Source organism: Phaseolus vulgaris, chromosome 10, assembly GCF_051622355.1.
Source record: "Phaseolus vulgaris cultivar YP4 chromosome 10, ASM5162235v1, whole genome shotgun sequence".
Lineage (NCBI taxonomy): Eukaryota > Viridiplantae > Streptophyta > Magnoliopsida > Fabales > Fabaceae > Phaseolus > Phaseolus vulgaris.
In genome coordinates, this window is record NC_143507.1 from 34,768,509 (window position 1) to 34,792,156 (window position 23,648).

General features: G+C 36.8%; 4 protein-coding genes across 5 annotated transcripts; 2 read left to right on the plus strand and 2 right to left on the minus strand.

Annotated features, from left to right (window-relative positions):
- The first annotated feature begins 1,359 nt into the window (after nucleotides 1-1,359).
- On the plus strand, nucleotides 1,360-6,858 carry LOC137818311 (Nucleotidyltransferase family protein). The gene is made up of 6 exons (XM_068621647.2): nucleotides 1,360-2,541; nucleotides 2,797-3,168; nucleotides 5,192-5,415; nucleotides 5,599-5,662; nucleotides 6,048-6,244; nucleotides 6,432-6,858. Exons 1-6 carry the CDS (start codon nucleotides 1,471-1,473, stop codon nucleotides 6,640-6,642), a joined length of 2,139 nt encoding a protein of 712 aa, XP_068477748.2. The 5' UTR covers nucleotides 1,360-1,470; the 3' UTR covers nucleotides 6,643-6,858.
- A 540-nt stretch (nucleotides 6,859-7,398) lies between these two features.
- On the minus strand, nucleotides 7,399-20,574 carry LOC150024750 (uncharacterized). Of its 2 annotated transcripts, XM_090296717.1 has the most exons (3): nucleotides 10,706-20,574; nucleotides 10,508-10,633; nucleotides 7,399-7,996 (listed from the first exon to the last, which is right to left on the minus strand). In XM_090296717.1, the coding sequence occupies exon 1, from the start codon at nucleotides 19,673-19,675 to the stop codon at nucleotides 14,246-14,248; it is 5,430 nt and encodes a 1,809-aa protein (XP_090152843.1). In that variant the 5' UTR covers nucleotides 19,676-20,574; the 3' UTR covers nucleotides 7,399-7,996; nucleotides 10,508-10,633; nucleotides 10,706-14,245. The 2 variants fall into 2 exon arrangements, with proteins under 2 accessions (XP_090152843.1, XP_090152842.1); XM_090296716.1 differs by having other exon boundaries at nucleotides 10,508-20,574.
- LOC137817945 (glyoxylate/hydroxypyruvate reductase HPR3) lies at nucleotides 7,399-22,459 on the minus strand. The gene is given in 3 exon segments (XM_068621170.2): nucleotides 7,399-7,667; nucleotides 7,670-8,003; nucleotides 21,839-22,459. Coding segments are annotated over 3 exon segments (975 nt in total). The 5' UTR covers nucleotides 22,298-22,459; the 3' UTR covers nucleotides 7,399-7,485.
- On the plus strand, nucleotides 11,366-13,319 carry LOC137818601 (uncharacterized). The gene is made up of 2 exons (XM_068622123.2): nucleotides 11,366-12,176; nucleotides 12,246-13,319. The coding sequence occupies exons 1-2, from the start codon at nucleotides 11,366-11,368 to the stop codon at nucleotides 13,085-13,087; spliced, it is 1,653 nt and encodes a 550-aa protein (XP_068478224.1). The 3' UTR covers nucleotides 13,088-13,319.
- Nucleotides 22,460-23,648: the final 1,189 nt, after the last annotated feature.

Sequence of the window (23,648 nt, forward strand, 5' to 3'; positions counted from 1 at the left end):
CAAGAGGTTAAGAATATCAATAACAAATTGAAATATGTAATAACTATTTATATATCTTATTTTTTAACTGATAAATTTTTTAATTAGTTTTATAAAAGTAATTTTAATATAACTTTTTATTTATTTAAAAACATTTAATTTATATCAAGTTTTTGGAGAAAACATTATTTAATATTATACTCTTAAGTGCACTAAATCAAAGTCCATTTTTTGTTATATAAAAATATAAAAATATCTTATTATTGTATTAATTAAAAATATTTAATGAAATTCGTTAGATATTCATTTATTAGGATAATTAAACAATTCGATATCAAATATCAACGAAACAAGATAAGAATTAGAAGAAAAAAAATATTTTAAAAAATTACTCTAGAATTTTCCTCACACAATCCAAACTTTCCACAAACAACTTTATATAAAGTTAGTCTTACCCAGTCATATAACTTCTTCCCTAAGTTCCTCTATCCTTCATTCAAACCATACAATATAATACATGTAATTTTTTAATGTTTTTTTATGAGTAACTTTTCACATTGTCCTTACCAATAATAAATAGAGCAATTTGTGTTTTATCTTCTAATATAGAGAAATAAAAAAAATATTAACATTCCTTAAGTCATTCACACCAAAACATATTTAATAATGCTTTATTTTGTTAATTTTATAAAAGTATTTTTAAAGTTCTTTCTTGAAATATACATTTATTATATTGAAAAAGAGAAATTATGTTATTATTTAATGATTAAAAGTAGAATTTCATTGGCATGTATTAATTATATAAAGTTTTGATATTACTATTTAATCAATTCATATATAATAAGTTTATTTGTTTTACAATAGTTACTTTAAAAGTAAAACCTTCTTGTTGATTGATAACATGATATTTCACGTGTTTAATAATTATATATTTTCAGAGTAACTTTTAATCTTTCACTAATAAGGATTTTTTTTAAGATTAAAGATAATGCAAAGTTTACAATGTTATTGCAGAATATTTGATCTTTCTTATTATATTTTCTTAGAAAAACCATACATACTGCTTATTTAATCGAATTTGTTAATTTATTTTCTTCAAAATGTTTTTTTAATTATTATGAAGAATTTAGATTGGTGATGATAGGTGATAATATTTTTGAATATATAAATTTTAATAATATTTAGTAATAAGTCAGATACTGTGTATTACATAAAAAGAGTAACATGTTATAAATTGATTAATTAGTTACTGTATTTATCTCCTTTATTATCAAAAACCAAGAAGATAAGATAAAAGATTAGCAATAGATATAATAAAAAATAATAGCAAAGAAAAATCATATTAATAAAAACTCTTTGGCTTTATATAAAGTTAAAGTCACACACACTCTCATTCCCACACTTCTCCTCTTACTTTCTCTCTCAACGCTCTCTCTTCCCTCGCAATCACACAACTTCCACGTCACCCTCTCTCCGCCGCCACCCGCCTCCATGAACGGCGGTGGAGGTGACCTGCCACTGCCGCCGCAGCCCTCCAACGGCGGTGAGTTCCTCCTCTCTCTCATCCAACGTCCCCACCACTCCCACCCCCACCCGCGGCAACAGTCTCCAGCGATAGATCCCGCAGTTGCCGTCGTCGGTCCAACGATCCCCGTCGGCGCTCCGCAGTGGCCAATCGCCGGCGCCGATCACCCACACCCCCTCCCTCTCCCTCACCAATTTCCTCCTTGGTCCCATACTCTCTCTTCTCCGCTTTACCCTCCGAACTTTTTCGGGTTGCCCCATAACCCGTTTCCCCCTCCTCGGACCCACTTCCCCGTCACCCCGAACTCCGTCACTAATGGCGTCAACGTTAACGCTGGCCTCACCCACGATCTGCGAAAACTAGGGTTTCCCATAGAAGAAAAGAGCAACAAGGTCGATGGTTTCGTCCAGCAGCAAGAACTGAAGCTGCAGTTCGGGTCTTTGCCCACGGTTGCGTACTCTGCCTCTGAAGTTTCTCCCAATGTGGACTCGTTGCTCAATTTGAAGTTCAACAGAGGGTACAACGGGCTTGACAGGAACTTGCATGTCGATCACCCCACTTTAAATTCGAGTGGGAATGTGCTTCTTCAGGCTAATCATGATGTTGTGGACAGGGAAAGAAGAGGACTTGAGGGTTATACGGCTAGTGGGTCGTTGTCTCATGAGGCTAGTAGGGTTCCACCAGGGTTTGGGAACAGGAATAGAGGGAAGGGTTTGGAGGGTAGGAAAGATGGTAGGGTGGGGGGTGGTGAAATGGGTGGTGGAGGTAGGATTGAGAACTTGTATGGGAAGAGGGAAGGTGTGAGAATGGTGTCTGGTGAAAGGAGCAATGTTAGAGGCAATGTAGCTCGTGAAATGGGGCTTGTTGATCAGCTTGATCGCCCTGGGCCACCTGCTGGGAGTAACTTGCATTCCAGTGTAGTGAATGAGACTGGTGGAAGTGGCGCTCATGTTGATGTCCTTGGGGAGCAGTTGGCTGATTCATTGTTGGTAGAGGATGACTCTGATCCAAGGCAACGCCGCGCCACTCGAGAGAAGGTCCATAGTTATATTTGTTGATAATATTGCTGGTAGCTAACTAGTTATTTATTGTAAATCATTATTAAGTGCTAATTTTTAAACTGAATTCCATTAAGTACTTTGAGTATCCATTATTGTTGATAATACGTTTGTTTGGAAACCTAGATAGATTGTTTAGTTTTACAGTTCTCTACCAGTGATCAAATTGTGAGGTTCATCAGTCTTTTTTGGTAAATTATGATTGTTATTTACACTTGTAGCATTTATTATCAGGATGCTAGATCATCGGATTCAAGAGGGCAGCAGATCCTAAGCCAGCGAGCAAGAACGTACAAAAGGCAGATAGTTTGTCGAAGGGATATTGATGTTTTTAATGTTCCTTTCCTTGCAATATATGAGTCTCTAATACCCCCTGAAGAAGAAAAGCTGAAGCAAAAGCAATTAGTGGCATTATTGGAGAAATTAGTTAGCAAAGAATGGCCAGCAGCTAAGCTTTATCTCTATGGATCATGTGCTAATTCGTTTGGTGTTTCTAAAAGTGACATTGATGTTTGCCTTGCTATTGAGGAAGCAGACTTGGACAAAGCTAAGATTATAATGAAACTGGCGGATATTTTTCAATCAGATAATCTGCAGAATGTGCAGGTGAGAAAATTTCATGCTTTCTTTGCATTACCATTTTTATCTTGATGGTTTGCATTCATTGGCACATATAAAGAAATGTTCAATAACTTTTAAGAAAGCAGAGGTACTTAGAAGCTTACTAAGAAATTTCCATAAAGGAGATTTAATGACTTTGCTTATAAATAAAAAAAAATAGAAATTTGCTATGGGGGTTTGTCCTTGAATTTTGTCTTAAATAATAAAGAAATAGTTTGGGCAGACATTGTTAGGGCTTTTGATAGTTACTGTTCACAGAAAACTTCTCCATGGATAACATGAGCATGTACCACTTAATATCTTTACAAAGGTAATGAGAGAATATATGTCCAAAAAGCTCCTTAGTAGCTCTTGAAATTTTCAAGTTGTTGATCAATTGCAACTCTTGTTGTTGCATCTAAAACCATTCTATGAAATGTTTTGGATAAGTGATACTTAGTAGGACAAATTTTGATGTAATTAACTTAATTATAGGCTGCTGTATGGAGTGGCCTATGTAGTTGCAAATTCCAAATAATTTTCCACACATTTTTTATTCCCTTTTCTTGCTTTTGGAAAACTTGAGCAATTTGATCCTTAGCTCTATCTATCCATTGCTTCATAAATTTATGGCTTGGCTGGTTTTGCATAACCATCTATCTACAAGCCTCAGCATTTTTACTAGTTGGATCACATGAGCATGTACCACTTAATATCTTTACAAAGGTAATGAGAGAATATATGTCCAAAAAGCTCCTTAGTAGCTCTTGAAATTTTCAAGTTGTTGATCAATTGCAACTCTTGTTGTTGCATCTAAAACCATTCTATGAAATGTTTTGGATAAGTGATACTTAGTAGGACAAATTTTGATGTAATTAACTTACCTAGGATTGAGATTATAGGCTGCTGTATGGAGTGGCCTATGTAGTTGCAAATTCCAAATAATTTTCCACACATTTTTTATTCCCTTTTCTTGCTTTTGGAAAACTTGAGCAATTTGATCCTTAGCTCTATCTATCCATTGCTTCATAAATTTATGGCATGGCTGGTTTTGCATAACCATCTATCTACAAGCCTCAGCATTTTTACTAGTTGGATCACATAGATTGATCTCCAAAATGTACCATCACTCAACACTAGATTCATCACTTGCTTTAGCCTCAGTTTTAGTAGCATGTGCTCCAAAGTAAACATTGATCTAAGAGGGACTTCCTTATAAGATTAAATGGAAATGGATTACCATAAATGCAGTTATGCATTGATTGTCATTTGTTGGAGAGCATTCTTTCCTTTTGCCACTTCTTTTGTAACTTCTGCACAATCAGGGTTGTTCTTGTTTTTTTTTTTCTCTTTTTTTTTTTTACTTTTCAGCAGCTTGACAAATGTTTCCTTTACTTCATCTGGAACACTAGGACAAGGAGTAACTTTGTTCTAGGAAGATAATGCTTCATCCTCCCTATGCCACCCAACAAGCATGAGAACAATATTTACATTTTACTTCTAGTCTATTTGTAGGAAGGCTTTCACAATAGTTCCTAGTACTATCGGGCTCCCTTTTCTTATTTACCATTTTTATAAAGCAAGAGTCCAGCAGAAAACTACCCAGCCGTAGCACGGGTAAAACAAGGAAAGGGACTGGGGACTGGCAATAAGGGAGCACAATGAAGCAACACATGTTGTGGACGGGTAAAAGGAGCATTTCAGGGATCAGCAGCATTTAGAGTTTATTACCACAGCATCTCTAATCCGTTTTTTCTGTTTGATTTTTATTGGATGGAGAAAATGCAATGGTTAGAAGTGTTGTATGTAAATAAAGCATGATGGCCAATCTTTTTGAAACCTAGAAATAAATTTATGTAATCATAAAGAAGGAAAAGGAAGTGGATTAATAAATTGGAATATTACACAAAATGAATGGTAACTGACTGACTCCATTTTTCTTTTGAAGAGTCTATTTGCTATTGGAAACATTGAAGTAATTAAATGGAAATGAAATTTTCTTGAGTCCTTAATTTGAGTTTGTTTGTAGGCATTGACGCGTGCACGGGTTCCAATAGTAAAGCTCATGGATCCAGTGACAGGAATCTCTTGTGACATATGCATTAACAATCTTCTAGCTGTTGTGAATACAAAGCTTCTTCAGGATTATGCACGCATAGATCCAAGGTTGCGGCAGCTAGCTTTCATTATTAAACATTGGGCTAAGTCAAGAAGAGTCAATGAAACTTACCATGGGACTTTGTCTAGCTATGCGTAAGTTAACCTCTGATGCTATTTCTGTTGAAAAATATTTTGCTTTGTCTTCATTACCTAATTTGGCAAGGTACTATGCTAATATTTACAAAATCAAAGTAGACATGATCAAACAATTGAAGTTCATTTAAATGTGATGACTGGACAGTATTCCCTGACATAATAATTTGATTTTAATTTCAGGTATGTTTTGATGTGCATTCATTATTTGCAAATGAGAAGACCTGCTATCCTTCCATGCTTGCAGGTGTGTACTTCAGTTTTCATTCTTGTATTCCTTTATGTCAGATATATTATTTAGCCTTTTAAGAATTCGAATGTCACTGTTTATGCTATTATGTTTCAGAAGCAACCCTTTTGTTTTTATCTGAACATAATTGTTTTGTGTTTCCATTTTCCACAGAATGAAAAAATTAATTTACCAAGAGTTCTAGGTTTCTTTTCATTATCATTTTCCATACATTTAGCTGGAAAACCACTTCAAAATGTTGTGCTGTGGCAAAGTCTTGTAGTTGTTAATGGCAAATCACTTCTTACTGAGGAAACCACTTTAGCAATTGCGTGGCCAGTGAATGGAATAATTTTTTTTATCATTAAACACATTTAATGATTGAATACTATTTTCTCTACAGGAGATGGAGACAACGTATTCTGTGACTGTGGATGATATTCATTGTGCTTTCTTTGATAAAGTTGAAAAACTTAGTGATTTTGGTCGCCATAACAAGGAAACAATTGCTCAGCTTGTGCGGGGATTTTTCCATTATTGGGCATATTGTCATGATTATGCAAATACTGTTATATCTGTACGCACAGGAAGCATAATCAGGTATGAGAACTCGTTATCTCTAAATATTTGTCATACCCTTTTATGTTCCATTCCGTTGTTAACAAAATCATAGGAACTGGGTAATGCTTTGCTCATTTAAATCTGTTGTGCTGAGGTTATAATATTTCAAGAGATGTTTTTATTTTATTTTATTTAACTGAATATATGATACTCTATTTTGGTGTAGCAAACGAGAGAAGGACTGGACTAGAAGGATTGGCAATGATCGGCATTTGATATGTATAGAGGATCCTTTTGAAACATCTCATGATCTAGGGCGAGTGGTTGATAAATATAGCATCAAAGTTCTGAGGGAAGAGTTTGAACGTGCTGCTGAAGTTATGCAGAATGATCCAAATCCATGTTTTAAACTTTTTGAGCCCTATGTTCCCAGTTGATCTACTGTTTTGTTTTGGATATAGATTTTATAGGTGAGGTAATGGACACTCAGCTTGTAAACCTTCTTTTACCACATCTCTCGTATATTAACCTAGTCTCATGTTTATAGGTGTATTTATTATTAGTTAGGCTTTTATATTTCATCCTCAATGTAAAGAACTTTTTGGCCATCTTAATCTTTTATTTCAAAGGCAAGAATTCAGTGTTACGTTCAACCTGCTTCCAACATCACAATGAAATTATTCTATCAATTTCTTGCTCTTCTGATCCCGGTTTAATTGTTATGACATGCATATTCTATCAATATTAATTCTACATACGTATTAATGGGGCTTTCAAGAGAACCCACTACCTACCAATCATTATCCCCAGAAAGCTTTCAATGAAAAATCACCCAATCTCCACAAACGCATGTGCATTGTAAAGTTTGTGAATATAAGAAAAGAAAGATGGAAAAGATTGTGAATATAATAATCCTATTAATAATTAGTATCATCACCATTGAGATACTTACACATCAGTGCTGGTTTTTTTATGCAAACAGTTTGAGTTTAAATTTATATACTTGTTTAAAGTTTGAACTCTATTCATGTTTTGATATAAAAAAAATAGAATACATTTAAAGTAGTTTTAGTTTAAATGTGAATAATATATCTTTGTTCAATTGACGTGAAATTAAATGCACATTATATTATTGTGAAATATCAATCCAATTCTTCTATCTAAACCAACTTTTTTGTAGATAAAAAGTCAAATAGAAAATGGCATAACAAAATTTAACCAAAGTATATACATTAACCTAATATTTGTCTTCTGAAAAGGAAGTAAAATTGGTGAAGAAACTAAATGACAGGAGTAATGAGAGGGTTATTGGAGAAAAAAGCTTCCAGATTGCGTCCCAGAAGTTGGCAAATAGCAACATAAGACTCTAAGGTGGAACAACCTGCATGTGGTGATAGAACTACATTATCCAAGGAAAAAAAGTGTTGAGAGAGAAGAGGCTCATTCTCAAACACATCCAAACAGCACCTCCAATTTCCCCTTCCATCAAACACCTCAAGAGTTGTTTTTCATCTATCACAGCCCCTCTTGCCACATTCACAATAACCACTCCTTTTCCCAGTGCCACCATCACTTCTCTGTTGATCATGTGCCTCGTTTCGTCATTCAGGGCACAACACAGAACAACCACGTTGTTGTTACTGGCAAGGTCAACAACACTAGAATAGAAAGGGTATGGAACAAAGGGTTTCTGCTTCCTTGAGTTGTATGATACCATGCAATCCAAAGCCTCAAGCCTTTGTGCCACTTCTAACCCTATTTTTCCCAAGCCCACAATTCCAACTCTTTTTCCTGTTAACTGACACAAACATCATTTCCATCATTATCATCAATGCTTCAAACAAACTAAACCAAAACCAGTACCATACTCTTGTATGTAAACAAAACAAATTAACATTGCACATCATATGTCTTTATTTCTCACTTCATTTTTTTCTTCTTATATTCTTCATGCAGATGTGTGAAAATAGATTTTAAAGTTACACCAGTATATATGTATTTTTTGTCTAGGATAAAGTTGTATAAATTTAAACTTCATTGAATTTTATTCTGCCAATTTAGTTTGTAAGTAGTTTTTTCCCCTTTTATTTCAAATCGAGATTCAAAGCTAAATTGAAGTGAAATTCAGTTTACAATCAAATTTAACTAAAACAAAGCAAGAAACTTTCTTAGCTTTACTTTTTGAAGGAGTTTTGTTGTTATCATTTTATAAAGTATTTATTAAGTTAATTGATAACTAATTTATGTACGTATTGTAATAATCAAAACATTTTGTAACTGAATTAACTTGTCATTGTAATTATACAATATAGTTTAAAATACATGTATAATGTATATCCAATAGTAATGAGAATATTCTTTTTTGTTTTCTCTTTATCAATGTGTTCTTGCATGTGTGTTGTAAACAACAATATGTGAGAATATTGTGTCATGTCCTAACAAATTGGTATTCAAAGGTGTGAAAAGACAAGTACTATGTTGAAACGTTGTTGTGAGTGTTTCAAGTATATAGATAAATTTGTCCATATTGATGAGAAGAATTATGATGATTGGTGAGTTAAGATGCATGCAATTCTTGACTTTCAAGAAGTTGATGAGGTTGTCAAGAAATCATTTCAACAAACTTCAATTTTTGTTCAATGTAATGTGAGCGTGTGACAAGAGTATAGATGATTGCAAGGTTTTGAAAAAGATACTTTTTGAAAAAGATACTTCGAACTCTAACTTTTCAATTTGATCATATTCTGATTGCAATTGAAGAATCGAAAGATCTTAAAGTTATGACTACAAAATCCTTTGGAGGCACATGAACAATGTGTGACTGAGAGAAAGAATACTGAAAAGATTGTTGAACAAAGCCTTTTAAGTTAGAACTAGCCAAAACAAGAATAAATGATATGGTGGATTGAGTAAAAGGTCAAGAGGAAGATTAAGAAGAGGTAGATGTGGTGGTATAAATATATATTTAAAATTTTAAGATAATGTTAATGATGGTAGTGACACTGTGAGGAAATTAGTACCGAGAGGAAGAAAGAATTTTGACAAAAGAAAAGTGTAGTGTTACTATTGTGACAATTTGATCATTAGTTTTATGAGTGGTGCTAGAGAAACAATACAAACAACAAAGATAAGAAGAATGTTCACACACTTAATAAAAACCAATTTTAGATACAAAAAATAATTAGTTGTTATAGTGACTAAATTAGAGACCATTTTAGGGACTAAATAAATTTTTGGTTTCTAAATTAGTTTCTATTATTGTTAAATGATTTCTAAATTGGTATCTAATTAACAACCAAGATTTTTGCTACCAAATTTAGAATCTAAATAATTGGTAGTTAAAATATTGGTTGCTAATTAGATACCAATTTAGAAACTATTTAACAATAATAGAAACTATTTTTTTTAGTTTTTAAAATGGTCTCTAATTTAGTTACTATTGCTCTAAATATTGGTTTATATTTAATGTTTTATTGCACTCAATTACCTCGTGTTCAATTCATCTTGCACCACAAATTATTTAGATTCTAAATTTGGTTTTAGCTATTATTGTAGGTATAAATACACTTTAAAATACCTCAATAATATATTTATTCAATAGTAATGAAGAAAATTTTCTTATTTTCTTTTTATCATTGTGTTTTTCCGTGTATGGTGTAAATAGTCGTGTGTAAAGTAGTGTGGCGTGTCCTAACACACAAATTAATTAATTGGGTTTAATGAAGTCTTTTTTTAACCTAAAGAGTAAAAATAAATTTTTTTATTTAAAAGTCCATTTTCATTTTCACTAAAAAACAACGTAATATTAATAGAATTGTTTCGTCTTAATTTAACTTAAGACATTGAAACTTCTAAATGAAATAAGGTAAATTTCAATTTTTTTTCCTCAATTATGGACAAATTTTATCTTTTTTTTAATGGACAAAATTGATCCCCTTTTTATGGTTAAAGTAGATTTTTTTCATGTTCATATTTTTGTCGTGTTGCGTTATTATATTATATCTAAAAATTCATCCCAGATTTATCTTTAAATCTACCTCCTCGAACTATAGACAATGATAATATATTAGTATCAAAAGTTTCAGAATCATATAATATTAATAAGACAAGGAAATACTTGTAGATGAATTAAATTATTTTTTCCTTTGATTTGTTATTTGTTTTATAAAAATATTTAATCCCTTAAATTTAGTTTTAAAATTAAAACATATTTTTTTTTTAATTTAAATACTAAAATTAAATTTAACCCAAATTTTAAGAACTAAATCCATAATTGAGTGTTAACAAATTTATTAACTGTACCTGTATGGATATTGGGGACTGAGTAATGTTGGTCCACGTCGATACAAGGTGTCTGCTTCAGTCTTAGTTGTCCTGTCCTTCGAGTTTCCTTCTTCCTCGCGTGCCTCGGTCGGCCGGTGGGGGTACCTACGATTGTGCTCCGACGCTCAAGTCAGTAATCTCTCTCAGTGAGAATCCTTGATAATCTGAAAAACATACCTTTCTCTCTTTCTTTCTCTTCTTTTGTATGTCCCCTTGGGCTTGGGCCCTCCGGGTCGTTAGTGGTTCGCGACCTATTTTGTGGTCCTTGGGTCGTGGGTCGTGTTAGATGGTTTCCTGGGATCTAGGGGGTGTTCCCGAAAATCCAGGGAGTGCTCACGTGTGTTTGTTGCTCAGTGGGAATTGTAACCGTTTGTCCCACGTGTAACCACGTTCTTTGCTTAATTAGATAATTTACTTCGAACCACGCGGTCGTCCGGTGCCGACCGGTACACTTGCCCCCCAGGCTCGAAGTCATGGAAGGACGAAGAGTCGTATGAGACGCAGAGGGTTTTTGAGATAATGCTTGATAGCTGGCATCATTAATGTGTGGCAGAGATGTGACGCATGGCAGAGTTGCCGTTTGGGGATGCTGTCACATCTAGATCGATTGAATGGTAGGGATTACGTGCCGTTTCATATGCCGAGCGTGTTTGATCGTTAGATTAGATTTGATCTAATGGTGCTAGACGAACGTAGGGGTTTTGCTTCTCCTATAAATAGTGCTTCATTTGTGGAGTTGAGGGTTTTCCGTTTCTCTTGCTCTGAGTTTCACGTCGCTTGCTTCGTTTGCCAGGTGTTGAGTTTGTTGCCGGTGTCTTCTTCAATTCAAGGTTAGTCATGCCTTCTTCTGAGGGGTCTTCTAGTGTTGTGGGTTCGTCTTTGACTCGCGGTGCGAGTCAGGCATCGGATGGCCCAACGTATGACTGGGTCGATCCTGCCGTCCTTAGGATTCCTAGTAAAATAAAGTCCTCTGATAAATTAGATGAATTTCTTGCTGTCCATAAAAACTTTTTAACACCAGATTGTCCGGCAGAGGCGTTATATGTCGATATATGCGGTATCACCGACCGTGTGTGTCACGACCGGGAAAATGCTCCGCATGACTTTTTCTTCGTGTATAGCACTTTATTTTCTCATTTGTACGTATCTTTCCCCTTTGATGATTTTACCATGAATATCCTTCGGATACTTAATGTTGCACCAACCCAACTACATCCGAACTCGTGGGCCATTTTACAAGCCTTCCGGGTTATCTGTCAAATTTTTGGCCTTACGCCGACTCCTGAGTCCTTCTTGTACTACTATAATACTCATCCCAGCCATCCTGTGGGTTGGTTATCCCTATCCAGTCGTCCGGGTAATGTGCGTTTTGCTGCGTTTACCTCCTCTTACAAAAATTTCAAAGACTATTATTTTAAAGTTTTTGTGGAGCCGAACGGCCGAGATCTTTTCTATAATGCTGATGGGACTACCAAATTTCCCTTTCATTGGACCGAGAAACCTGCCACGCTTGAAAATCGATTTTGGGAATCTTTATCCCCTATTGATCAGGAGATTTTGATGATTATAAACCAATTGCCGTGTAGACTTCCCACTCGGGAACTGATAGCTCTTTATGGATCGTCCAAGCAATGGGCAGATCTGAACGGTGAGCATCTTTGCCCTTCGCTAGTTCGATTTGATATTTGACACTTATTTAACTGTGTGTGTTTTGCAGATATTGTCGTAACAATGGATCCAAGTTTGAGTAAGTTCATGAACAGCTTGAAAAGACAAGCGAAGAAGAGCAAGGTTGCTGCTATTGCTGGTGTGAAACCGAAATCCCCAATTGCTGTCATCGGGGAGGAGCCGACCGAGACTGCTATTGTTGCTCCAGTTGCGAATAAGAAGAGGGGTCGTCCGACCAAGGTGCCGAGAATCGAGGCGGGCTCTTCTTCTGGAGGCAAACCCATCAGCATGTTGGGAGTTGGGATACAAGTTGCCCCCACCATGCAATTTGATCTGCGACCAGAGGACGAGGGGATCTTGGCTGCCGTCCCGACTTTGGACCTTATTACAGAAATGGTAGAACTTCAGTGTCGGGCAGCGGTTGTAAGCCATGCTATTGGTGAGGAGTTGAAGAGGGCTGAGTCAGTCGTGATTCCAAAGTTAAAGCGGAAGCTTGACGACTCGGCCACTTCTTTGAAGAGAGCCTTGGAGTCTGTTGAAGAATGCCAAAGGGAGAGGGAGAAAGATATCCGGCTTGCGAAGGAAGAGCAAGAAGCATTGAAAACCGCTTTGGCTGAAATGACGACCGAACGAAATCTTTTAAAGAGAGAAAAAGATGGTCTGATGGTTGAAAAGGAGTCTTTGACCGCCGAAATCGAACAATGCCAAAGTTTTATGCTGCGTGTAAGTGAAGAGAGTTTTAATCAGGGCGTTCGTCAGGTAGCTTTCTTTCATGGTGTGCCGACTGATGATGACCGCTACGACCCGGGTATGGATGTGGTGGATGGCCGCCTAGTACCTCTTGGGGGCGAAGAGGGTGAGGAGGCAGAAGGGGCGGAGGACGAACGTTAGAATCGTGAAGAAATTGTGTCGGAGGCTCCGCAGCAGGATGAAGCCATCGAGATAGTATAATTTGTGAAAATATCTGGACCCGGGTTGTGGGCGTTTGAACAATTTAACTGCTTTTAGTTCTTGCTTTTTTCCGCGCACTTCTATTGTTTTTGAACGTATCATGTCAGTATTCGAAGTTATGCGCTCGGACGACACTTAAGTTACTAATTGTATGTTCTGACCAAGTTTGGTAGATAACGTTTAAGTTACAATTCATGTAACCCAAGTCACAAGCTCTGACCGGACGAATGGTTGATTAATAACTTAATTATTAATTTCTGACCAAGGTTGGCGGACGAGCGGCTAACCACTTAGGTTATGAGTCGCATGTTTTGATCAAGGTTGGTGAATAACGTTTAAGTTATAATTCGGATAACTTTAGTTACATATTCTGACCGAATGAACGGTTAATTAATAAATTAATTAAATTTCTGACCAAGGTTGGCGAATAACGTTTAAGTTATAATTCGGATAACTCTAGTTATATATTCTGACCGAATGAACGGTTAATTAACAAAGTAATTAAATTTCTGACCAAGGTTGGTGAATAACGTTTAAGTTATAATTCGGATAACTTTAGTTATATATTCTGACCGAACGAACGGTTAATTAATAAATTAATTAAATTTCTGACCAAGGTTGGTGAATAACGCTTTAAGTTATAATTCGGATAACTCTAGTTATATATTCTGACCGAACGAACGGTTAATTAATAAATTAATTAAATTCCTGACCAAGGTTGGTGAATAACGCTTTAAGTTATAATTCGGATAACTCTAGTTATATATTCTGACCGAATGAACGGTGAATTAATAATTGAATTCCTGACCAAGGTTGGTGAATAACGTTTAAGTTATAATTCGGATAACTTTCGTTATATATTCTGACCGAATGAACGGTGAATTAATAATTGAATTCCTGACCAAGGTTGGTGAATAACGTTTAAGTTATAATTCGGATAACTTTAGTTATATATTCTGGTCGAACGAACGGTTAATGAATTAATTAATTTCTGACCAAGGTTGGTAATTTAAAGTGCCTCGTTAAAACCTTCTCGGTAGAAAACCCTCCTTAGGGATAAAACTACCGAGCGAGGAAAGAGTGCACTAAGTTTATTCATCAACTGTAATAGAATTTGAGATGCGTGGCATTCCACGTTCTCGGTATAGATTTTTCTGACAAATATTCTAAGTAATAAGCTCCTCCTGTTGCTGTGTCGGAGATGCGGAACGGACCTTCCCAATTGCTTGAAAACTTTCCTCCGTCCTTCCGGGCGTCGCTGCGCATGCGCCAAACTAGATCTCCTTTCTGATAGCTTCGTGGCTTCACTTTCGAGTTGTACCTTCGTGCTGCTCGTATCTTGCATGCTTCTTCCCTTATCTTGCATTTGTCCCTTAATTCATTGATGAGGTCGAGGCCGACTAGTAGACTTTCCTTGTTTAAGTCTAGGTCTAATGTCTGTCGGCGTAGTGAAGGCTCGCCGATTTCGACCGAAATCATGGCTTCTGTGCCGTACGTCAGGCTATAAGGTGTTTCTTGAGTCGTTGACTGGGGAGTACAACGATAAGCCCACAGAACCTCTAACAATTCTTCAGTCCAGTTTCCCTTGGACGGGCCAAGTCTCTTCTTTAACTCATTGAGAATAACTTTGTTGGCGGCTTCCGCCTGACCGTTGGTTTGAGGGTGTTCGACCGAACTCGTTATATGTTTGATGTGAAGTTTCTCATAGAATTCAGCTAGCCCACGGTCGGTGAACTGTCGACCATTGTCTGTGATAATGATCTGAGGTAGGCCGAACCTGCAGACAATGTTTTTCCACACAAAGCTTTGTACGTTCCGGGCGGTGATGGCTGTTAGTGGTTCAGCCTCAATCCATTTGGTAAAGTAATCTATACCCACCAGTAGGAACTTGCATTGCCCTTTTCCGGGTGTGAAAGGTCCGATAATATCCATTCCCCATTTCACGAACGGCCAAGGGGATAGGATGTAGTGCAAGTGTTCTGGTTTTTGGTGCAATAAGGTGCCGCACTCTTGACATTTCACGCACTTTTGAACGTATTCAGTGCAGTCTCCCTGTAAGGTCGGCCAGTAGTATCCAGCTCGTAGAATTTTGGCGGACATAGTCCGCGCTCCTGAATGGGTTCCGCATATCCCTTCGTGTAACTCGGTCATTACATAAGTGACTTGTTCTGGACCAAGGCATTTTAGGAGGGGACGGGAGTACCCTCTCCTGTAAAGATCTTGGCCAATGAGTATGTATCGGGCGGCTTGTAATTTCATCGTTTTCTCCAAATGTGGATCGCATACACCATCAGTCAGATATTGTATTATGAGGGTCATCCAGTTAGGTTGCGTGTCGGTCGCCATGCATTCTTCGGTACCAACACTCGGTTTAGCAAGGGTCACATGTATGGCCGACCGGTGGACGCCTTTCTTTTTTAGGGTAGCCAATCTCGATAGAGTGTCCGCCCTAGTGTTATTTTCCCTCCGTACGTGTTGGAATGAGATTTCCTTGAACCTGTTTAGAAGATTTTTCACGAAATGAAAATACTGTTGGAGTAATGTTTCTCTTACCTCATATTCCCCTGTAAGCTGTCCGACGACTAGACGGGAGTCGCTCTTACAAATTATATTTGTTATCTCTAATTCAATCGCTAGATGCAGACCTGCGATTATAGCTTCATATTCGGCTTGATTATTGGAAGTTTTAAATTCAAACTTCATGGCTTGTTCGATAACAATCTCCCCTGGTCCTTCAAGTACAACTCCCGCACCGGACGAACGACTGTTTGATGACCTATCTACGTATAGCGTCCATTGGGGAGTTCGTTCGGCCGGATAGGGAGTGAGTTCTGCTGTGAAGTCGGCGAGGGCTTGGGACTTGATAGCCCCCCTGGGTTGGTATTCAATTTGGAATTCTGACAGTTCGACTGCCCAACCTATCATTCGTCCGGCGAGGTCAGGTTTAGTGAGAATCTTCATAATGGGATAGTTAGTCTTAACAATAACCTTGTGATTCTGGAAATACATCCGCATCCGTCGTGCGGTAATGATCAAAGCTAAGGCAACTTTTTCGACCATTTGATATCGGGTTTCCGCGTCGTGTAAGACTCGACTTACAAAATATACCGGACGTTCTTCTGCTTCAATTTCTTGTACTAGAACGGAACTTACTGCTGCATTGGAGACAGCGAGGTAGACCACAATGGGTTCCCGTGGGTTTGGTTTCTGGATGACCGGTGGAGACGCCAGAAATGCTTTTAACTGTTGGAAATTTTGTTCACATTCATCTGTCCATTCAAATTTAGTTGTTTTCTTCAGAAGTTTTATGATGGGTCTCGTTCGTTCGGCAAGCTTAGGTACGAATCGAGACAACGAAGTGAGACGGCCGACTAGTCTCTGGATCTCTTTGAGTCCGTTGGGACTTCGCATTTCGGTGATTGCCTTGCATTTTTTTGGATTAGCCTCTATACCCCGATGTGTGAGCATGAAGCCTAAGAACTTCCCCCCTTCTACGCCGAACGCGCACTTCTCCGGGTTTAAACGCATGCGGTATTGACGTAAGGCTTGAAAAACCTCTTTTAAGTCAGAAACATGTTGTTCGCAAGAGTCCGATTTGACGACGATGTCGTCAACGTATACTTCTACATTCCGACCGATCATGTCGTGGAATACGTGATCCATGAGTCGCTGGTATGTGGCTCCTGCATTCTTGAGGCCGAACGGCATGACTTCATAGAAGAAATTATCAGAATCTGTTCTAAACGCGGTTTTTTCTCGATCACGGTGGTACATTTGTATTTGATTGTAACCTGAATAAGCATCAAGGAAACTTAGGATTTGATGACCGGCTGCACCGTCGATCAGTCGGTCGATAGTAGGTAGGGGATACGAGTCCTTTGGGCACGCCTTGTTAAGGTCTGTGTAGTCTACGCACATTCTCCATTTTCCATTCGTCTTTTTTACCATCACTACATTGGCTAGCCATGTCGTATAGTGGGCCTTTTGAATAAAACCAGCTTTAATTAGCTTGTCTGTTTCTTCTCGTGCGGCTTTGCACCGTTCTTCACCTAGTTTCCTTTTCTTTTGAGCGATCGGCCTGGCCTCTGTATAAACAGACAATCGATGGGTAATCACATCTGATTTTACCCTTGGCATGTCTACAGCCGTCCAGGCGAAAAGATCAGCGTTCTTTGTTAATGTTTTACCGATCGTCTCTCGGTCGTCTGGTTTGAGAGATGTTCCCATGTATGTTTTCCGGTCTTTGTCCCGAAGGAATATGGGTTGAAGATCTTCCCCTGCTTCCATCCGGGGATCATCCAGTCGAGGATCTAGATCGACTAAAGCGACCAAGTGTCTTCTCGATTCTCTCCCTCTAGAGTGTCTTTCTGTTGACCGACCTCTTCGCTCTGTGGTCCGTTCGGCTGACGTGGTATAAAGCCTTCGGGTCGGCTCCACCTTCAGGCTAGCTACATAACATTCTCGCGCTGTCTTCTGGTCTACATGCACGGTTGCTATATCTCCATTGACCGAGGGGAACTTCATAGCTAGATGAGGAGTTGAGACAATGGCTTTCAATCTGTTGATAGATGGTCGACCGAGCAAAATATTGTACGATGTATTGGCATTAACGAGTAGATATCGTATGTTGATGGTCTTGCTGAGGTAATCATCTCCGAACGTGGTGTATAGATCGATAAATCCTTTCGTATCCACTCTTTCCCCTGAGAAACCAACTATCTGCTCGTTGTAGGGTTGTATCTCTGCTTCTGGAATCTTCATCTTCTTAAACGTTTCCCAATACAGGATGTCGACCGAGCTACCCTGATCTACCAAAACTTTTGCAATTGCAAATTTATCTATCTCCACAGTTATTACCATGGGGTCATCTTGAGATGGATCGATTGCTGTGAAGTCTTCGTCAGTGAAAGTGATTGGTGGTATATGCGGTCGGCGTTGTGTGGAAGTCGAATGAACGGATTGAATTGCTCTCAAATGTTTTTTCCTTGCTGAATTAGAGCATCCTCCACCCGCAAAGCCACCTGCAATGTAATTAATTTCCTGAGGGGGCTGACCGAGCGACACCGGTCCAGCGATTGTATTGATGACTGTGCGAACTTTTTGTTTAGTTCGACTTCTACGTTCAGGGCTTTCGCTTTTAGGCCTCGTTCGTCTGATCGGACTTTCGCTTCTTTTTCTTCTGTTTGAATGATAGTGGTTGTCGCGGGTCCGGTCGTCTCTTCGTCCCGAACGTTCTCGGGGGTCATGGTCGCGCTGGGGTGACCTGGGTGCAGTGATGGTGGTTTTCACGAACTTGCGGAGATGACCGGCCTGGACGAGTTCTTCAATTTTGTCTTTCAGCACTTGGCATCCTTCGGTCGTGTGGCCATAGTTACGATGGTATTGGCAACGTTTACTGGTGTCGGCATTGGGAGGGGTTTGTGACTGCTTCAATGCCGGAATCAATTCAATTTGTAGTGCTTCGTCGAGAACCTTGCCCCTTGGTACAATCAAGGGGGTGTAGCTGTGGAAACGGGGACCCCTATTGGGGCGATGCCGTTCTCGATCGGTCGGTACTGTGGGGGGACGAATCCCTTTGCTTTTGTCTGTGTTCTCAGCATAAGTTTTTCGATGATAGTCGATATGTTCTTCTATCTGCATGAACTTTGTTGCTCTTGTTCTTAATTCGTCCATATCGCACGGAGGCCGTTTGATAAGGCTTTCCGTGAACCTCCCCGGCAGTATGGCCGAGACCAAATGATGCATGGCTATTTCTGGATTAAGATTACGAATGCTCATACACACTTTACTAAATCTGTTCATGAATGTTCTCAATGATTCTCCCCTTTCTTGTTTGACATTTAGAAGGGACATGGAGGATGTCCGATGAGGTCTACTTGTGGCATATTGCGTTGTGAACTTCAATTCCAAGGCGTCGAAGCTTGTAATGGAATTGGGTGGAAGGTCAGAAAACCATCCAAGGGGGCCTTCCCTGAGAGAGGTGGGGAAGACTTTACACCATACCGTTCGGTCGGTTGTGTAAAGGGTCATTTGAGTTCTAAATATATTCAGATGTTCGTCTGGATCTGTAGATCCGTCATAAAGATTTATCGTTAAGCCCCTCCACTTGTCAGGGAGAGGAGTGGCTATGATGTCGTCAGTGAACGGATGGCCTTTCGGGTTTGTTACCTTGTTTGGAGTTACTGGCTTTACACTTTGATGGGTGTGTTGAATGAGTGACATGTGAGGTATAGTCTGGGCTATTGTTTTTGTTCCTGATTGGAACAGTGATGGGGAAGGCGCACGTGAATGTCCTTCACATTCAGATTGCTCGAGTCTATCCAACAATCTCTTGTTCTGCTCTTTCAATTGGGCTATCTCTTCCGCGTGCCGCTGGCGCTCCTCTTCTCGTCTTTTCCTTTCTTCATCTTGGCGAAGTTGGTCGATGACTCCTTTTTGGAGTAACTCCTGCATTTGAACCTGGAGAGTTTGGAGTATTGTCCTATGCTCTTCTGAGATATCATTGTTGTTGTTTGCCGTTGAGCCCATCTTCCAGCGTTGGGATCTTTAGGTCTGGGAATAATGATTACTCGGCCCCACGGTGGGCGCCAATTGTACCTGTATGGATATTGGGGACTGAGTAATGTTGGTCCACGTCGATACAAGGTGTCTGCTTCAGTCTTAGTTGTCCTGTCCTTCGAGTTTCCTTCTTCCTCGCGTGCCTCGGTCGGCCGGTGGGGGTACCTGCGATTGTGCTCCGACGCTCAAGTCAGTAATCTCTCTCAGTGAGAATCCTTGATAATCTGAAAAACATACCTTTCTCTCTTTCTTTCTCTTCTTTTGTATGTCCCCTTGGGCTTGGGCCCTCCGGGTCGTTAGTGGTTCGCGACCTGTTTTGTGGTCCTTGGGTCGTGGGTCGTGTTAGATGGTTTCCTGGGATCTAGGGGGTGTTCCCGAAAATCCAGGGAGTGCTCACGTGTGTTTGTTGCTCAGTGGGAATTGTAACCGTTTGTCCCACGTGTAACCACGTTCTTTGCTTAATTAGATAATTTACTTCGAACCACGCGGTCGTCCGGTGCCGACCGGTACATTAACCTCTCTCCCATAGTTGAACAAAATGAAAAGGTTGGGACTGTCTTTGTTCGCATAGACTTGATTTGCTTGAAATTAAATTACTATTATCGATATTATAAATTTACAAAAAAATTATAATAATTGATGTTGACATATATTTTTTTTTTACTAATAAAATTCCATTTAATGTAAATGATGTGATTTATGGTTAATTAAGTTTAATGATGTTCATATTATTAATTAAAATTTCATTGAAAATAAGAATAACAATTATTTTATTTTATTTTATAAAAAATTTTATGTTACACATTATTAATGCAACTTGAGAACTTATATCTTGACACATTAAATAATAAGAATAATTTGTCATTACACAATAAAAAATATTATTAAAAAAATAATAATAACAATTAATTAATTTAGTAATATACTATTATAAGTTCTTTGGTTCCACAAGTATTAGGTGAATGACTAATATATTTAATCCTTATATTTTTATACTTTATTCATCAAATCTTTCTTGTTTTTCTATTTTCTAACTTTTCTCATACAACTTTCCATAGTTTCAAAGACTAATTTGTTGAAATTGAAAAAAAGAAACAAAAATATTTGCATATTATTGGAATTTATTTTAGTAAGAAAACACTGGAAAAATTTAATATCAATGAAACATGAGTTAATCATATAAAAAATCATAACACAATGTCAAACTCAAAATTTTAAAACTATCTATTTGTATTTTTGAATATTTTTTCTTATATATTAACATGAGACTTTCACCTTATATTTAGATTCTTAATATTTAGATTCTTAATATGTGTAGAATAATTTAATTTCATATAATGTTTTGATTGAGAATGTATTGTCTAAGTTGAGAAACTAATATAATATATGGCTTTAAAGATAGTTTCATATATAAAATCATGGTAAAGTCAATTTATTTGTTTAAAAATACTTTTGCACTTAATTTTTTAATTTAATACTTCGAGTGCCAAATAAATATTTTATAAAAAATAAAACAGAGAATATTAACATTTTCAAACCCCGAAATATATTTATCTTTTTCCAAATTCGTTGAAGTGTGAATTTATAACGTGTCCTTTGTATTAAACTGAGTTTTATAATTGATTATAATTTTTATATTGAAAGTCAAAATAACAGATAATTCCTTTTAGAATGTGATTTTAGGAGTGAGAATAGCAAATAATAATTTATTTGATAAATCTATTTTAAAAAAGATAATTTAGAGTTTGAAACATTATTTTTTTCTATAAATATTTTTAAAGATATATTTTTTACATAAATATAAATTAACATATATATTTAAATTTTTTGTATAAAATCATATAAGTTATTAAATAATTAATATACAAAAATTATAATTATTAAAAAAACTTAATGACCAACTGTAAATTTATAGAAAAGTTGTCTGGAAAAAACCTCAGATATTTAGCAGGTCAAATTATGATTTATTTAAATTATATTATCAACACGAAGTATTATTAAACTCTCCATTTTTATTTTATTTTTTTGGTAAAAATGTGTTTAAAATAAAATTGATTATTAATTTAGTGATATAAAATTTATACTTCTTGGTGTCAGTGTATCAGGGTCCATAAGAAATACAAAATTACGAACCTTCGAAGCAAGCGTAATAGCTCGTGAATCAACGCGCCGTTTTCTCAAACTCCGATCCGCCGCGGAAATCTTCATCACCACGTCGATCAACAAAGCCACCGCCAAATCGGCGACGTCCTCGGAAAACAAGTTTCCGGCGCCGGCAATTTGAATTCCGCGGCGGCGGCACTCGTCCAGGTCGATGTGATCGGTGCCGGCGCTGGCGGTGACAACGAGGCGGAGCAACGGGAGGAGGCGTAGCATGTCGACGGTGAGGGGGTATCCGCCGTCACAGAGGACGGCGGCCACGGTGGCGCAATGGTGGGAGTGGGTGGCCGCAAATTGGTGAAGGGGAATGGAAGAGTGGTTTAAAAAATGGAACTTTTGGGAATAGGGTGGCTGGATAACAGAGGAAAAACCTGGGGGACCGTGAAGAAGGACTTTGGGGAGATTAAGGTTTTTCAATTGTTGGTCTTCCATTGATGGCAGTTGTGAAGTGTGGTGAGGGAGGTGTTGTCTTCCAGATATGGTGGTTGTGAAGTGTGTGTAGGACTTAGTGCATCAAAAAGATCTTGCTTTTCTTATTTTATGTGATGTTGGTGCCCCTTCTTATCACTTTTTATGTAATAATAAGAAGAAAAATACTCTTTCACACCATATAATACAAAATATTTCCCTTTACAAATTATTTTAATAATATAATAATATATTAATGTTTTGGGTTAAAAATGATGTTTAAAGAGTTTATTTTTTTTTTCTTCAACTATTCTAAATAAAAAATTTATATTTTTTATTTTTATTTTTATGATGTTTATTCTATATACTATACATAAATAATTAAGAGTAATTTGTGGATATTTGTTAAAATATCAATAGTACTAGATTGTTATTTTGTAAATATAGTCGAGATGGAGTGAGGTTTTTTTTAAACTAATCTTCCAAGTTTTTTAGGAGTCAATCTTCGAGATCTTTTAGAGGTCAATCTTTCAACTATTTTTGGAATCGATTTACTTAAGTCAATCATTGTCCATTTAAAATGAAGACATATCACTCCAAGAATGATCATAATAACTTTGCATGAAAGTTCATGATATAATTAAGAATTTATATTAAAATATAAAAAAATATTATTAAAATAATAATATAATGAATTTTGAAGAGGGGTATATTTTTTTAGCAAGGTGAAAGTGGCGAAACTCTAACTAAGAGGCATCAAGTATAAAAACAACCTCTTAGAGTTTTCTTTTCATATGGTACCAAAATAATATTCATAATATTTATCCTTTCATAACCACATTTTAATCTTTTCTTTTATAGTCACAAGAAAAATAACTCAACATTCGGTTTTTTAGGGAATATTTTAACATACTTTTTCAACTTAAAAAAAAAAATGAAATGATGAAATTTTTTTCTTTTTTAAAAATGATTTATTTAATAAATTATTAAATTAAATTAATTAATATCAATTTAATAGTAAGTATATTTTTTATTATTGATAAAATTTTGAATTTATATATTTATTTAATATTTCTGGTTTATTCATTTTTCTAAGCATGACCCAAATACGTAATTAAAGAAGAGAGAGACAATATCTTCCTGCATCTCTATAATTATATAATTATTGAAATTTTTTAAATACTCTTCTGAATTTATATTCAGAATTTTACAATTCAAAAGTCATTAAAAATGAATTTCAAATTCTGAATACACAGTTGGCTTCTATTTTTACAATTCATAATTTATTTCTTAATCTAGAAAATAATTTTCGAATTCTAGAATTCAGAATACAAAGTTGGCTTCCTAATTCTTTAATTTGGAAAACAAAAGTTGA